Source organism: Lottia gigantea (assembly GCF_000327385.1).
Source record: "Lottia gigantea unplaced genomic scaffold LOTGIsca_25, whole genome shotgun sequence".
In the NCBI taxonomy this organism is placed as follows: Eukaryota; Metazoa; Mollusca; class Gastropoda; family Lottiidae; genus Lottia; species Lottia gigantea.
This window is the reverse complement of record NW_008708752.1, coordinates 1,426,314-1,441,609: the sequence shown is the minus strand read 5'-3', so window position 1 is coordinate 1,441,609 and position 15,296 is coordinate 1,426,314. Positions and strand designations below refer to the sequence as shown.

Genomic DNA, 15,296 nt, shown 5'->3' with positions numbered 1-15,296 from the left:
CGTTCATGGATGGTCGGAGATAATTCAAGTTAGCTATCTTTGGTGTGGGAATAAACTTAAGTCCACGGTCTAAGATTGAATGCTGAAGGGGTGTGAGAATTTTGCTGCTCAAGTTAACTACAGTTTGGCCTAGCGGTGGCCTCTCAGTATTTTTATCCCCAGTAATTAGTTTAAAGACTTACTCGATGCTTGAAGCTGGTGTATCCAAAACAAATAGATGCTGTTTGCTGTTTCTGGAGACCAATGACGATTATCAACTGTTTCGAATTCTTCTTCGTAGGGTGGTAAGATTGTTGCGCTGTTGATACTGGACTCCATCATCATGTTGTTGAAAGTGCTGAGGTTCTGTTGTGCTTTCTTCGAGATTTTATTTGAAATGGGTATACATGTGAAGAGGATCTTGGAGTTTGGGAAGGTTTTGTTGGCTGTGGCGATTAATTTCTAGGCTTGGTTAAAGGAGGTCTTTGGTATCTGATCACGGTTGTTGAGGCCTACATGAAGAATAATGGTAGTAGATTTGGGATCATGGTCGTATGATTCCAGGATTGACTGTATGTGATGGATTTGGGCACCGGGGTAAGAATGTATTTCGGTGTCTGAACTGGTTTTGGTAATTCGATTCAGGTTAGATGATCCAATTATTAGGGTAGATTTCTTTAGAGCAGGTAGTTTCCATAATGATTTGTCCTTGGTTTGGTGATAATACGGTTTGGTAGCGGATATAATGGTCGTCGACGGTGTGATTGGTACTGGTTTGGTAGTTGTTAGAATTGTAGCATTGGGAACGGACTGGGATCTGGTTCGAGGAGGGGAAGGTCTGGATACACGTCTCGACTTGGATGGAGACTGAGGGGTGGTTTGCTGGTCCAAAAACGCACAGAAGGAAGAAAGGTTGGCGGATCCTGGATCACGTGGTGAAGATTTAGATGGTGTGGAAGGGGAAGACGAGTCTGAAAGTGAAAAGAGAAGGGGTGTGCCCTCTCTACGAGAGCGTTTACCTATGTCTGCTGGACTAGGAGTAGGTGAACTTCGGGCTCGTTTAGAGGTTTGGTTCGGCAGCGTGGTGGCTCTAGATGGTGCAGGTGTAGTGTCCATTTCAGTTGGTAGAGATATGGTTACTCTGGTTTTTGTTTCGTTGATTGTTTGGTAGAATTTGGAGATTACAGATTGAGTGAGACGTTTCCCATAGGAGCGACGGGCCCAAGACAGGGCATGAGAAACGATGCGGTCGACGGCAGGTGATGATAAAGACTTGGTACGAATGGTGGTCAGCTTCTCTTGAAGTGTGGTTTGGTAATGGTCGATCAGGACCTGCGTAACCTTACAGAGCCATGTCCGATTGAGGGATCTAATATTCGTTTGAAGGTAAACGCTGGTTGGCCTTGCTGTTGAAGGGTAAGGATTGCCAAATGATGGAGGCACTGCAAAACTTGGAAGAACACCTTCACAAAGGGTTCTTCCTCCTTATGAGTGGGGACTGGTTGGCGTCGGTGGGCTGGTAGTCGTTTCTGTTGTTGGTCAGGTCGATGGTTACCTCTTGATTGGTAGGCTGTGTTGTAGGTAGGTCGGCGATGGGGTGGGATATAGCTGGATTGGTTGGTGGTCGGCGATTGGTAGGTGGTAGAGGTCGATGGAAGACAGGGCCGTTGTAGGGTACGTGATATTGGTTTGGTTGACGATTAGTGTTTCTATTTCTGGCTTCTTGCCAGTGGTTGTTGTAGTTGGGGAGCATAATGAAAATAACTTGGGGTTAGAAGGGAATGTACAGCGGATGTAACAGGAGGAAACTGTATATGCTAGCGTGAAAATGTTGGGATCAAATTATGCAAATAAGTCAAACTGGGTTTGGGGATATATAAAGCAAGATGAAAATGCACAAACATATATATTTAGGTGATAAATAACGCTAACAATGATGTGGTTTTCGAAATATTATCCTTTTTCAAGTGTCGAGGAATGGTTATACATGTATATTATGTTTAAATGTATGATTGCGTGAATGGAAGTTTGTGATGTAAATATTTATGTAAATAAGTTGTGGTAACTTTTATTTTGATATTTTTGTTTGTTTGTCAATTCATGGTAGTGGAACATTTGTTTTTGATACTTATTAATTATTGTTGATTGATATGGTAAAGGTGTATGTAAATAATGAATTCATTACTTTGTTTGATTATTGTTTTATATTTTGAATTTTGATAATGCTATGTTATATAAATGTTTAGATGTGAGAATGGGTGTGTATGAAGTGTATGATTGTAATGTTTTTAATTCATTTTGTAATCATTCATATGTACATATATCATATTTGTTTCATGGAATAAATTTATCCAAAAGTTAAAAGTTATATTATAGATTTGGTTGAAGAACTTTGCTGATTTGGATGTTAACCCATCAGAAAACATGACCAACAACATCATGGAGAAAACTTCTAAAATTTGCATCACCTCCAGTGACATAGATAAATCTATAGATAAAAGGAATGTTAAAGTCACGGTTACCAGGCCAGGAAATATGCTTACGGGAAGAGAAATGGTTTTTTTTCGCCGTACAATCTGCTCTAAAAGTGAAAGACAACAGCGCCATCGAAGCACTGTGGAAACTGGACAGAACGGAAGAATGGTATGTGATGGTATCAAAAATTTGTGGAAAAATTATTAGCAGTCAAACAAATAAAGATGAACGAGGTAACTTTTTCTTTTACGGACGCTGATAAAAGGATCATGAATATTCGGGCACATTGGATCCCCCCATATGTCTCTAACAACTTTATAGAGAAAGTTTTTGCGGAGTACGGCAATGTTATTAACGTGGTGGAGGACCAGTATGGCGCCCACCATACGCTTTGTGCGACAAAGTCATGGCTAAGGAGAATATCGCTAGAGTGTCTCCCGAACAGTATGGTTCTGTGCCCCATATCATTAATATTGATAGAGTAAGACCTTTCCGTATGCTGCTCGCATGTACAGACAGGCCTCCATTGTGTCTTCATTGTCGCAATGTAGGACACATGGCAAGGGAATGTCCTTCTAAGATTCGTAGGAATGTTGAGACGGAAAAGATGAAATCTTATGCTGATGCATTGAGTGGTTTTTCTGGCTCTGGGGACGACGCTGTCCAGCAAGTCCCAGAGGCCGAAGGAATGGAGGCAAAGGAAATAACAGTGGAAAAAGGTGAAGCGCCCTCCCATCTCTTTTCCCCAGACCCAGTGGGCGATTGAGCTGAGGAAATAGATTCACAGGACAGTAGTTCATCTTCTGAGAGCGAAAGTGAACAGAGACTCATAATTGATGTAAAAAAAACAGAGCCGACAACAGGGAAAAAAATGATTAGAAACCGTGGAAGTCCGAATAAGGGGTGGTTTTATGTTCAGTTTTGTTAATGTTATTCATTACGCATATCGACATATTTACCCTAGTATTGTTTCGGTGACATGGCGGGGCTCCGGTGTCGCATGTCGCTTAGACCGATTTTATTTAAGTAGAAATCTTTTAAAACATCTTGTAAGTTTTGAGGTTCTGCCTTGTGCTCCCTCAGACCATGACTATGTAATTGTTACCATCAACGTTTCGGGCGGAATTCAAATTGGGGAGGGATATTGGAAATTTAACAACTCAATTTTGCACGACCGAGCATATATTTCTCTTTTTACAGATTTTTGGCAGAAAAGTTTGGTTGGGCAAGTTATTTCTTTGGAATGGTGGGAGGGTATGAAAATTTCTATTCAAAATTTAACTAAAGAATACTGTAAAAAGAAGGCTCGGATCAAGCGTGCCGTTATTTTTGACCTGGAGAGGCGCTATCGAGTTTTGGCAGACGCAGAATCTAGAGCAAAGTCTGAGGAAGCTCAAGGGGCCTATATTAGGTCGAGAGCTAGGAAATTACAAGATGAAGAACAGGCATCTCGTCTTTTTCTAAAACGGGAAAATCAAAAAGGTTCAGCAAAACTTATCTCAATTTTAGAAGATAAAGATGGCAATTTAGTAAATGATGTTCCTTCTATTTTAGAAACATGTAGGCAATTTTATAAGGATTTATTTTCGGCCGAGACCATCGATGAAAATTTATTTAGCGAATTTTTAGAAGACCTACCTCAATTAACCGACGATAGTCGAGATCTAATAGAAGGAAAAATCGAATTGGCAGAAACTCTTTTGGCTTTAAAGGGGATGAAAAGTTCCAAACGTGAATTTTGATAATGCTATGTTATATATATGTTTAAATGTGTGAATGTGTGAGAGTTTAGGTGTGAGAATGGGTGTATGAAAGTGTATGATTGTAATGTTTTTAATTCATTTTGTAATCATTCATATGTACATATATATCATATTTGTTTCATGGAATAAATTTATCCAAAAGTTAAAGTTTACTTGCAGGTATTTATGGAAACTATAGGGTTGCTAACCTGATAACTTGACCAACAACATCACAATGGAGAAAACATCACGGTATATGATAACTGAAAATGATATTGATGAATCGATTGTAAAAAGAAATGTCAAAATTACAGTCACCAGGCCAGGCAACAATTTAACAGGTAGAGAAATGGTTTTTTTTGCTGTACAAAGCGCTTTGAAAGTTAAATACAACAGTGCGATAGAGGCCTTGTGGAGGTTGGATCGAACAGAAGTGTGGTTTGTCACTCTTTCGAAACAAGAATTTGTGGAAAAGTTACTTTCTGTAAAGCAATTTAAAATGCAGGAAATTACATTTTCCTTCACCTTCGCCGATAAGAGAATTATGAACATTAGAGCGCACTGGATTCCACCTTACGTGTCTAATTTGTTTATTGGTAAAGTCTTCGCCGAGTATGGCAACGTAATCAGTGTCACAGAAGAACAATATGGCACCCGCCATACTTTGAGTGGTACGAAGTCCGGGCTAAGGAGAATTGCCTTGGAATGTTCCCCACAAGAATACGGATCAGTGCCTCATATTATAAACATTGACGGTGTAAGGCCCTTTAGGATACTTTTGGCGTGTACCGATAGGGCACCTCTTTGCCTACACTGCAGAAATGTAGGCCATATGGCCAAGGAATGCCCTTCGAAACTCCGTACGTGACTGGGCCGAGGAAATGGATTCTCAGGACAGCGACGAAACAACAACGGATGACGACGAAGACAAACTAAAAATAGACATTGATAATGAAAAACCCCATGAGAAAGATTGGAAGAAAGTTAAAAAATCAGGAAGATCGCATGGAAGTCCGAGCAAGGGGGGTGGAAAAAACCGAAATTGTAATTTTCCTTTACTCCTCTCTGTTAACCAACATGTAACATCTTATTGTAAGTGCTATACTATATAGTACCAAACCACTTTGTAAAATGTATAAATATATATAAAAAGAAGCACGATGATGATAAAAAAAAAGGTGTGCTCCAAATGGTCGAAATCTATCTAAGAATCTTCTTTGAAAAAAGAAAACACCCTTTCTGACTACTAACTTTGCATGTAACAACCCTATGTCTAGAGACTACAATAGCCCCTAATCCCCTAGATGGGTGAAGACGAGTAACCAACCAGGAATTAACACCTTCTACAGTGGAGAAAGCATACATAGTGTCAATGTAAATAAATGAGATGATACAAACAGGGGCCTGTGTGTTTTAAGACACTATATCTGAGTGCTAGAAAAGAAAAAGAAAAAAAAAAAGAAAAAAAAAAAAAGAAAAAAGAAAAAGAAAAGAAAAAAGAAAAAAAAAAAAAAAAAAAAGGAAAAAAAAAAAAGAAAGAAAAAAGTAAATCTTCCGCCTTTTACTGAAGATTTCTTGGACAGGTTTTTTTTTTCGTTGTTTCGGTGGTAAGGGCTGGGCACTTGTGCTCCGACGGCCCGCTAAGTCCGCCTAGGGTACGTTTTAGAAAATTAAGATAAAAAAATATATAAATTATATAGTGAAATATTTATGACGGAGTAAACCAGAATCTATGCTATCTTGCTCGCCATATTGTTTGTAAACCACGTAGTACTTGAAGTCAGTCATCAAAGAAATCGATTTAAACGTCTAGACTGAAATGGTTTTAAACGAATAGATGTATTTAATGACAAGTACATTAGACTTCATATCTTATAGTTTTCAGCTGTGTAGTATCCACCGTTTATCGGATGCAGTTGGATTAACTTGCGACAAATATTGTGTTGTTGAAACCATCTCAAATGGCTTCCCGGAAATAGTATCCCGTGGAGTAAACATCAACCACAATCATCCATTTGAGTATCCGTATTTGTTATATATAATAAATATAATATACTGTACAGATATACAAATTTCTGTGGTCATATTTTTCTATCCTCTTAAAATTTTTATAACCATTTTACTATTTCACTCAGCCTATATATAAAAAAAGATATATTAATAAAATACAATATCTCGACCGCTAATCGACAGAAAATTTACAATCCATATGAGCCCTGTCGAGCCATGTGTGATTAAATCCTTAGATATGTAGGGGATGTTGCAACAAATGGAGCCCCAATGGATATTATAAAAGGATTTCAAAATATCGGGCGGTCGATATTTTTGATATCATTCACACGCGAAGAGGACGTCGTGGCAATCTTTATGAAATCAAAAGGGCTAGCGAGGTAGATTCGCTAAACAGAACCCCCGATATTAGGATAGCTATTTATTGGGCGTTGGAGCAGGTTGTAAGGGGACCTAGGGACACCTCAACACCCTTCCCTGATGTTAGTATACAGCAGGGGTGGGTAGATATAAACGATGGAGACGAAAATAAGAGCGCAGAGGAGATTGAGGAGCGCAACCGACATCAGCCGCTTGTCCTCTCCGTTTCCCCGTATAAAGATGCCCTTCTGAATCGAAAATGAAAGGAAAACAGCTTTCAAAAAGCACAAGAAGATAAAAAAAACTAGGACGGCAGAAATTTCTGTTTCACACACCCTATTGCACATAGAATAAAACATATACATAATAATAAATAATAATAAATTTCCTTTTATATATATATATATATACAATTATCTCTGTATTATATTAATACAGTTCCCATTTATAATTTAAAAAAAATATATCTAGTATATAGAAAAGAAATCAATAATCATAAAAATGGCTACTAAAGACGGTTCCTCTATCGTCCCAGATATCTCTTTCCATCTAGATAGAGCGAACCAGGTCAAGGAGTTAAATAGACCACCAGACACGAAAATAACCATATATGGAGCTCCCTATGAATTAGACCCGAAATACATCCTCTCTACATCAACCTATATCGCACCTCGGCTAAGATCAAGAGGTGTACATAGCGAGGAAACCCCAATATGTATAACGGGGTACATCTGGTATTTACACCAGAAATAAAAAAGCCAATTCCAAGTAGCATCAACATTAAGGGCATTCGTATTTCGATCCAGTACGAGAATCAACCACAGCCCATTAAACTATGCTTTAAATTCGGTGAAGAGGGACACATGGCGGCTTCATGCCCATCTCTCAGTTCTCGCCCCAATGTGACGGTTCAAACTGCTGCTGAACCAAAAGAGGTGCCAAATGAACAGAGCGGCTTGGAATGCTCTAAATTCAAGGGGAAAGGCCACACCTCTGCAGACTGCCCTAACTACGGCATCGATCCACCAATTTGGCCTTCCAGCGATGACATCACTGGTATACCAGATAATGATTCAGACCCGGCTCATCTAACGATTGCTGACACGCCATTCAAAACTTCAGACATCCAGTCAGCAATCCACAAAAACATTAGTTCCTTAGCCTCTGCAATTAACACCATCTGGAAGACGTCTACACCAAACTCTTCTCCTATCCCAACTAAAACTGATGTTCTACCAGAAGAATGGCAGGACATAAGTGAGGATCACTACGATCGTAGTAAAGAGGAAATGGAGCTGCGACAAAGGGAAGAAAATATAAAAAAAGATAATGTTCAATATAAAAAAGTCATAATTTACATAATAAAAATAGTATTGCTAACTTTGCTAACACTGCTACTAGTAGTAGACACCGAGAGAAGGATCTCGAGGCCAATTACACCAGTAAATAACAGAATTCTGCCCCTTCTGGCAAAAGCAAATGGTACATTATCCGGATCAGCTTGCTTGGTGGGAAGCTGGTAAACAGCACGTCAAATGTATCTCTGTTCAATATAGTAAATGTCGAGCTCAAAAGCTGAAAAACAAGCTTAACCAGCTACAACACCAAAAGCTCGACATTGAAAATAATCAAAACCTCGGTGATCGACACTTTGGCAACTTACATCTCAGTTTGATCGATGATATCAAATTGATTCAAAACACTTTGTTCAAAGGAACATTAATACGATCAAAAACTCCATTTGAACAAAGTGATGAATCTAATTTGGACATCTTCAGGAAACAGGAACTGGACAATGGTTCCAGAAAACAAATTAATAAACTACAAGACAGCACAGGTACAATTTGTAATGAAAAAGCTGTTGTGCTTACTACGATCTAGATTGTAATAAGCTACTGTAATGATATCTTATAATGCATAAGACATTTTTATTTTATGTAATATTTTCATAGATATCTTTTGTGTTATATGATACAGTTTTTATATAGTATGTAATAATATAATATGTAATGTTTTGATATTTTCCAGACAATATAATTCTTATAGATGTTATAAATGAATAATTGTTTGTAGTAACGTTAGGGACTAGGATATATCTATCTATTGCTTCAATGTATTTATTAAACATGTAGGGACTTTGAAAAGTAATTAAATTACTTATATATGTACATATTTCAACTTTTGTTTGTTTTGGTGATCTGGTAATTGTATATAATTTTTGATTTATTTGTTTGTTTCAATTTTATTATGTATTATATTATGGTTGAGGTATTTTGTACATAATGAACATAACCTTTAATCATCTTGTTATTGTTTAATAAATATTGATTTTAAATATAAGGTGAATAAATGTGTGGTTGTGTGAGAATTGTGGTGTGAGAATGGGTGTATGAAAGTGTATGATTGTAATGTTTTTAATTCATTTGTAATCATTCATATGTACATATATCATACTTGTTTCATGAAATAAATTTATTCAAAAGTTAAAGTTTATATTATAGTTTTTACAGAAGGTTTTTTGCTGATTAGGGTTGCTAACCCATACGTTTGACCAACGACAATGGAGAAAACGTGGAAGTTTTTGATTACAGACAATGATATTGATAGTTCTATAGTAGAAAAGAATGTGAAGGTTACGGTTACTCGACCTGGGATATAATAGTGCTATTGAGGCTTTATGGAAGTTAGACCGCACGGAGGAGTGGTTCGTTACAGTTTCGAGGAAAGAATTTGCCGACAAACTTTTATCTCAATTCAAGATGCAAGATGTAACTTTTTCTTTTACTGGCGCTGATAAGCGTATTATGAATATCCGAGCTCACTGGATCCCCCCACATGTTTCAAATAATTTCATAGAGAAAGTTTTCGCCGAGTATGGGAAAGTTATCACTGTCATGGAAGAACAATATGGCGCCCGCCACACGTTGCATGGAACGAAATCCGGTTTAAGACGAAAAGCATTAGAATGTTCTCCCGAGGAATATGGTTGTGTGCCCCATATTATAAATATTGATGGTGTCAGGACTTTTAGAATTTTACTGGCCTGTACGGACAGAGCCCCTTTGTGCCTCCATTGCCGGAATGTGGGACATATGGCAAAGGAATGTCCGTCGAAATTTCGTAAGAACTGGTGACAGCGCAAAATCATATACAGACGCGTTGGGTGGCTTCTCGGCTTCTGGAGATAACGCCATTCAACAGGTCCCCGAGGCCGAGAATGTGATAGACGAGGACAATTTATCACAGGACAAGGATAAACCCACCCATCTATTTTCCTAGACCCAGTACGGGGCTGGGCTGATGGAATGGATTCCGAGGACAGCAATAATTCAACATCAGACGACGACGACGGAAAACTTATCATAGACAACAACAAAGATTGAAAGAAAGTAAAAAAAAGCCGGTAGATCAAATGGAAGTCCAAGTAAGGGAAGCTTTTATTTAGTCAGTTTCGACTAGTAAGTTTGTCTGTCTTTTTTGGCAAGGTACCCCCAATTTCGCTCACAATTCAGTCTGGGTTAGTGAGCGATATCTATTTTGGTGGGCTATGTTTGTTTATCGCCTGTCAGTCCTTTCAGTTTATACTCATGTCTGTCCATGTCTTGTCTTATTACCTAGTTTGATTTTATGTCACTTTTTTCTAATCACAAATCTTGAATGGCGAATATTAAGACTGTATCAATCAACTGTCGTAGTTTATTATCTATTCAGAAATCAAGAGTAATATCGAGAGATCTGAAAGATATGGCTATTGATATTGACACCAATATTCATAATATTGAACAAACTAAACTTTACGAAAATATTTTTGGGGGTAAATGTATTTGGTCTTTTGGCTCTAACCGTTCGACGGGGGTGGGAATTGTTCTTTAAAATCGTTTAAATTTTGTGATTAGAAAAATTAAATTAGGCCAGCTAGTTGTTGAAAGGCACTAAATCTGGGTTGAGACGTATAAACTTGGAATGTTTCGATGCACAATACTATTCTGTCCCGCATATTGTGATGGTGCCAGGGGTCAGACCTTTCCGTATACTCGTGGCTTGCTCAGATAGGCAGCCACTATGTTTATATTGCAAACAGACTGGTCACGTGACAAGAGACTGCCCATCGTAACAGTTCAGAATGCTGACGATTTGACAGTGATTATCACAGACCAAAACTCATTCCCCCACTTGGATCAAGCCCTAAATGATTTTCAACTTTCCTCGGGATCAAAAATCAACAAAGATAAAACTGAAATTCTTGCTTTCGGACAAATGGCTGCCCACATACCAAACCAGTTAACCACACATCAAAACCAGAATCAAACTCCTAGGAATATATTTCGGCCCCTCAAACCAATACGACAACTGGAATCCAATCTTAAATAAGATTAGGAAAAAATTAGTAAAATGGAAAAACCGGAGCCTCACATTTCGTGAAAAAATCATTTACTTAACACATTCATTTTTTCACAAGTTTCCTTGATGTTTTACTGATGGGCCCAGCACTCAGGCAATTCAACACAAGCAAAGCCTACCCCAAGTTTACCTTGATTCTCCACAACGCATACAAAACATTATTAACAAATTTCCGAAATATCAACCTTAAATTTACAGCTAAAACCAAATCCATTGTCTACTCTAAACTTTTAGAATCCAAAAATTACAAAACCAAAATCCAAACGAAAACCAAGCAAGTTATCGAGCAAGTCCCAGAGACCGAAGGAATGGAGGCCAAGGAAATGACAGTGGAAAAAGGTGAAGCGCCCTTCCATCTCTTTTCCCCAGACCCAGTGGGCGATTGAGCTGAGGAAATGGACTCATCCTCTGATAGCGACACTGAGCAGCGACTCATAATTGACGTAAAAAAAAACAGAGCCAACAACAGGGAAAAAATCGAGCAGAAACCAGGGAAGTCCAAGTAAGGGGGTGGGTGGGGAAAAACTCAAAATCCGATTGTTTTTATATATATATATATATATATATATAATTATCATAGTTTTCTGTTTCAGATGTTAAGTTTTGTGTTCAGTTTTGTCAATGTTATTCATGGCTGGTTTGTATATATTTATTGGCAAAGTCTTCGCCGGGTAGTGTGGGAAGTGTGGTTTGTCACTCTTTCGAAACAAGAATTCGTGGAAAAGTTACTTTCTGTTAAACAATTCAAAATGCAGGAATTTTCCTTCACCGACGCAGATAAGAGAATCATGAACGTTAGAGTGCACTGGATACCACCTTTCGTGTCCAATTCGTTTATAGGTAAAGTCTTCGCCGAGTATGGCCATGTAATCAGTGTCACGGAAGAACAATATGGCGCCCACCATACGTTGAGTGGTACTAAGTCCGGACTAAGGAGGATTGCCTTAGAATGTTCCTCACAGGAATATGGATCAGTGTCTTACATAATAAACGTTGACGGTGAAAGGCCATTTAGAATACTATTGAGATGTACAGACAGACCCCCTTATGCCTCCATTGTAGAAACGTTGGCCATATGGCGAGAGAGGGTCCTTTAAAAATTCGTAGGACGGTGGAAAGAACTGTGTCTTCGGAAGGCGAGAAATCCTACGCTGATGCTCTGAGTGGTTTCTCGGCTTCCGGGGACAAGGATATTCAACAGAACCCAGAGACCGGAAATACTGAAAGTGAGCAAGATAAGTCAGATCATGACAATTTTCTTCTTCTGCAGACAAAGAGAAACAAAAACAGCAAAATTGGAAAAAAAGTGGCCTAACATGGCAGATCAAGTGCAAGTCCAAATTCAACAAGATTTCAGTTTTTATTTTAAACAAATTGAGTTTACTCAGTGGTGGTTGGAATTTCATTTCACCGGACTTGCTATCTAGCTTGGACTCAATAAGATTAAAATCTCCACTCAATATAAATACATCTATCATATTATATAGGGGCTGAATATGATGGTATATTTGGTTGTAGAATAGGCCTTTACGATCATATTCACGATGCCCATATACATTTATGACATTTATTTCGAGATAAATGAGATACTGTTATAATGAGTCCGCTGAATTCAGTTGTTAGATTGCCTACTAACTTATATCTTTGTTTTTTTTCTATCCGTTTTCTCCTCGGAAAAATTCAGACCTCTTTTCAGAGCGTCCCTGTACTCACTATTCTCAGGGGTTTCTGGTTTCCTAGATTTCATTTTCAGTGATTGGGGGAATGTTTTATGCTTCGCTGGGTCATTTGTCTTGTCACATGATAAACCAGCGTATATTCCCCCATAACGATAACAAGATCCACATTCATTCCTTAAATATATATTATATTTTATTTTTTAGATATTTTTTAGATCCAATTTCAAATTCTGTTGTAGGTCTCATTTGAAGACTAAAACTTCTATCTATATTAGGTTTACTATAATTGTATATAATTTATAATAATTATATTTTTTGATTTTTAATATTTTTTTTCTTAATATTTGTACGAATTGTATATACAATAATATAAATACAGATATTTTATTATTCTTTCATTTTATTGTGCAATAGGGTTGGAAGGAAAAAAATTGACAATATTAGGGAAGAGTGTGTCTATATATCAATTCCACTTCCGGGAAGCCACCTGTATTATTGTCGATGTAGAATTTTTGACAATCAATATCCAGGTGCATCCAAGTTCTGATGTTATTACTCAGATGAAAGCTACTATATTCAGAAAGACTAGTACATTATCTACCAGAAATGACTTTTAAAAAAACCAGTAACAAACACCTACTAGTTTTAAAAAGAAATTTCTGGAGACACGGCTACTATAATAATTTTCTACAGAACAAAGATGGCTGGTGACCCTGGTTAACTCGTCGGATTTTTTTTTCTCTTGTTCTAATTGAGTTTTCGAATTCGTACCCTAGGTGGACTAAGCGGGCCGTCGGAGCACGAATGCCCGACCCTAACCACCGGAACAACAGCAAAAATCTTTATCTTGGTTGTACGTATTCATGTCGTGGCGAATAGAAAGTCTAGCTCAATGGTCGCTTGCAGAAATTACCCAGTCGCTAGGCACGAGTTGCACCCCTTTGCCACAAAGCAACTCTTCAACGTTTACCACTTGATTGTATTACCCAGTCTCTATCTAGATACGAGTTGCACCCCTTTGACTCATTAGGATGTTCTTCCCCACGGAAATCTTTTTTTTTACAACCCTAAAACCCACCCACACTCAGATCAAGTGTTAGGTGGATATACCATTGTAACATACATAACTGGTATATCCCCTGCTCATAAATACCTTTTGTCAATAAATAAAAATATATTTTGAGAATCTAATAAAGGCATATGTGAGCGATCATCATTGTGTCTCCTAATTGGTATTACTATATTATATTATTAGTGTCCTATAGTAATATCGATATAAATTAGTTATATCATATAACTTTTGGTATATAAACTAGTGTCCAAAAGAAACGATACAACCTGTTTGCAACGACATAAAAGAAAAACTAAACAATGCAGAAGTTTAGGATTGGTGTTATGCTTTTGAGAAATCCTTTCACAACATCTGTACAAAAATTTCATTTCAATAAAACCAATATGACAAGCCTTTAAAGATGGGTGGGGTCGAAAAAAGAACATTTCGTTAGAGCACTGATCACAGAAACAACGGGAAATGTCACACCACACGTCACAAAGTCAAGTCAGTAGCGGGTATGTCCACCGTGAGCATCAATACATGCCAGAACACACCTACGGACTGATGCCGTCAAAAGTATGATGACGTTGGGAGTGATGCGTTGCCATTCCTCGAGGAGATATCGTTCCAAGTCCGGACGTTGACTGGAGGCACACGGCGACGTCGGATTTGCCGATCGAGGTGGTCCCATAAGTGCTCGATGGGATTCATGTCCGGTGAACATGCGGGCCATGGCAAAACCTGTACGTTGGCAAGGAAGTTCTGTGTCAATCTTGCTGTGTGTGGCCTTGCATTGTCATGTTGGAAAAGGAGTCCACGAGGCTGTTGCTGAATAAAGGGCACCACAACAGGCCGTAGGATGTCATCAATATAACGCTGTGCATTAAGGTTTCCACGATTTACGACAAGCCTCGTTTTGACGTCACCACATATGCCACCCCAAACCATTAACCCTCCACCTCCAAACGGCCGGACCTGTTGGATACAGTTAGGCGCCAAACGTTCACCAAATCGTCGGTATACAAGCTGCCGTCCATCGTTTTTGAAGATGAGGAATCTGCTCTCATCAGAGAACATAACACGTGCCCAGTCCCGCCGTTGCCAACGTCGAACTCGCATGGCCCAGATCAGTCTGTTGTTCCGGTGTCGAGGCGTCAGGAGCGGTCCGCGGTAGGGATGACGTGGCCGGATACCATACTGCCGTAGTCTCCTGTAGACGGTCTGTCGACTGATCCTGTGTCCCAGTGCTGTAGCCGCCGTGGACGTCGCTGTTACGGTGCGGTTCCTCAGGTGTAATACCCGAATGTAACGATCTTCACGGGGCGTGGTTACTCGTGGTCTTCCACTCCTGGGCCTGTCTGACGTCTGACCTGTCTGACGTAACCGCTGCATCAACCTGGTGATAGTGATGCGTGCGCAGCCCAACCTTCTGGCGACGTCGACGTGTGTCGCTACTTGTTGGACCATTCCAACGGCTCTCTCTCTCTCGATGGCTGTCAAACGTGGCATATCTTGTGTTCTTTTTGTTGCTGTGATATCAACTTGTCTGATCAGCCGTTTTATACCGTTTTTATGCACGTGCAGAACATACTAGAG

The 15,296-nt window shown here is 38.8% G+C and overlaps 4 protein-coding genes across 4 annotated transcripts in view; 2 read left to right on the top strand and 2 right to left on the bottom strand.

Moving 5' to 3' along the window:
* The window catches only part of LOTGIDRAFT_160539 (hypothetical protein), a gene marked incomplete at both ends in the record, with an annotated part of 2,283 nt that extends 1,188 nt beyond the window's left edge, over positions 1 to 1,095 (bottom strand). The window contains one exon of the mRNA XM_009055662.1: positions 496 to 1,095. Coding sequence (XP_009053910.1) covers positions 496 to 1,095 — 600 coding nt within the window. The remainder of the gene's footprint in view (positions 1 to 495) is intronic.
* Positions 1,096 to 2,860: 1,765 nt separating this feature from the next.
* On the top strand, positions 2,861 to 3,220 carry LOTGIDRAFT_160538 (hypothetical protein; the record flags this gene model as incomplete). Its single annotated transcript, XM_009055661.1, has 1 exon — positions 2,861 to 3,220. One exon carries the CDS (start codon positions 2,861 to 2,863, stop codon positions 3,218 to 3,220), a length of 360 nt encoding a protein of 119 aa, XP_009053909.1.
* A 4,059-nt stretch (positions 3,221 to 7,279) lies between these two features.
* Positions 7,280 to 8,629, top strand: LOTGIDRAFT_160537 (hypothetical protein; the record flags this gene model as incomplete). The annotated part of the gene is made up of 2 exons (XM_009055660.1): positions 7,280 to 8,048; positions 8,595 to 8,629. The coding sequence occupies 2 exons, from the start codon at positions 7,280 to 7,282 to the stop codon at positions 8,627 to 8,629; spliced, it is 804 nt and encodes a 267-aa protein (XP_009053908.1).
* Positions 8,630 to 12,603: 3,974 nt separating this feature from the next.
* The window catches only part of LOTGIDRAFT_160536 (hypothetical protein), a gene marked incomplete at both ends in the record, with an annotated part of 5,589 nt that continues 2,896 nt past the window's right edge, over positions 12,604 to 15,296 (bottom strand). The window contains 2 exons of the mRNA XM_009055659.1: positions 12,604 to 12,820; positions 13,800 to 13,884. Coding sequence (XP_009053907.1) covers positions 12,604 to 12,820; positions 13,800 to 13,884 — 302 coding nt within the window. The remainder of the gene's footprint in view (positions 12,821 to 13,799; positions 13,885 to 15,296) is intronic.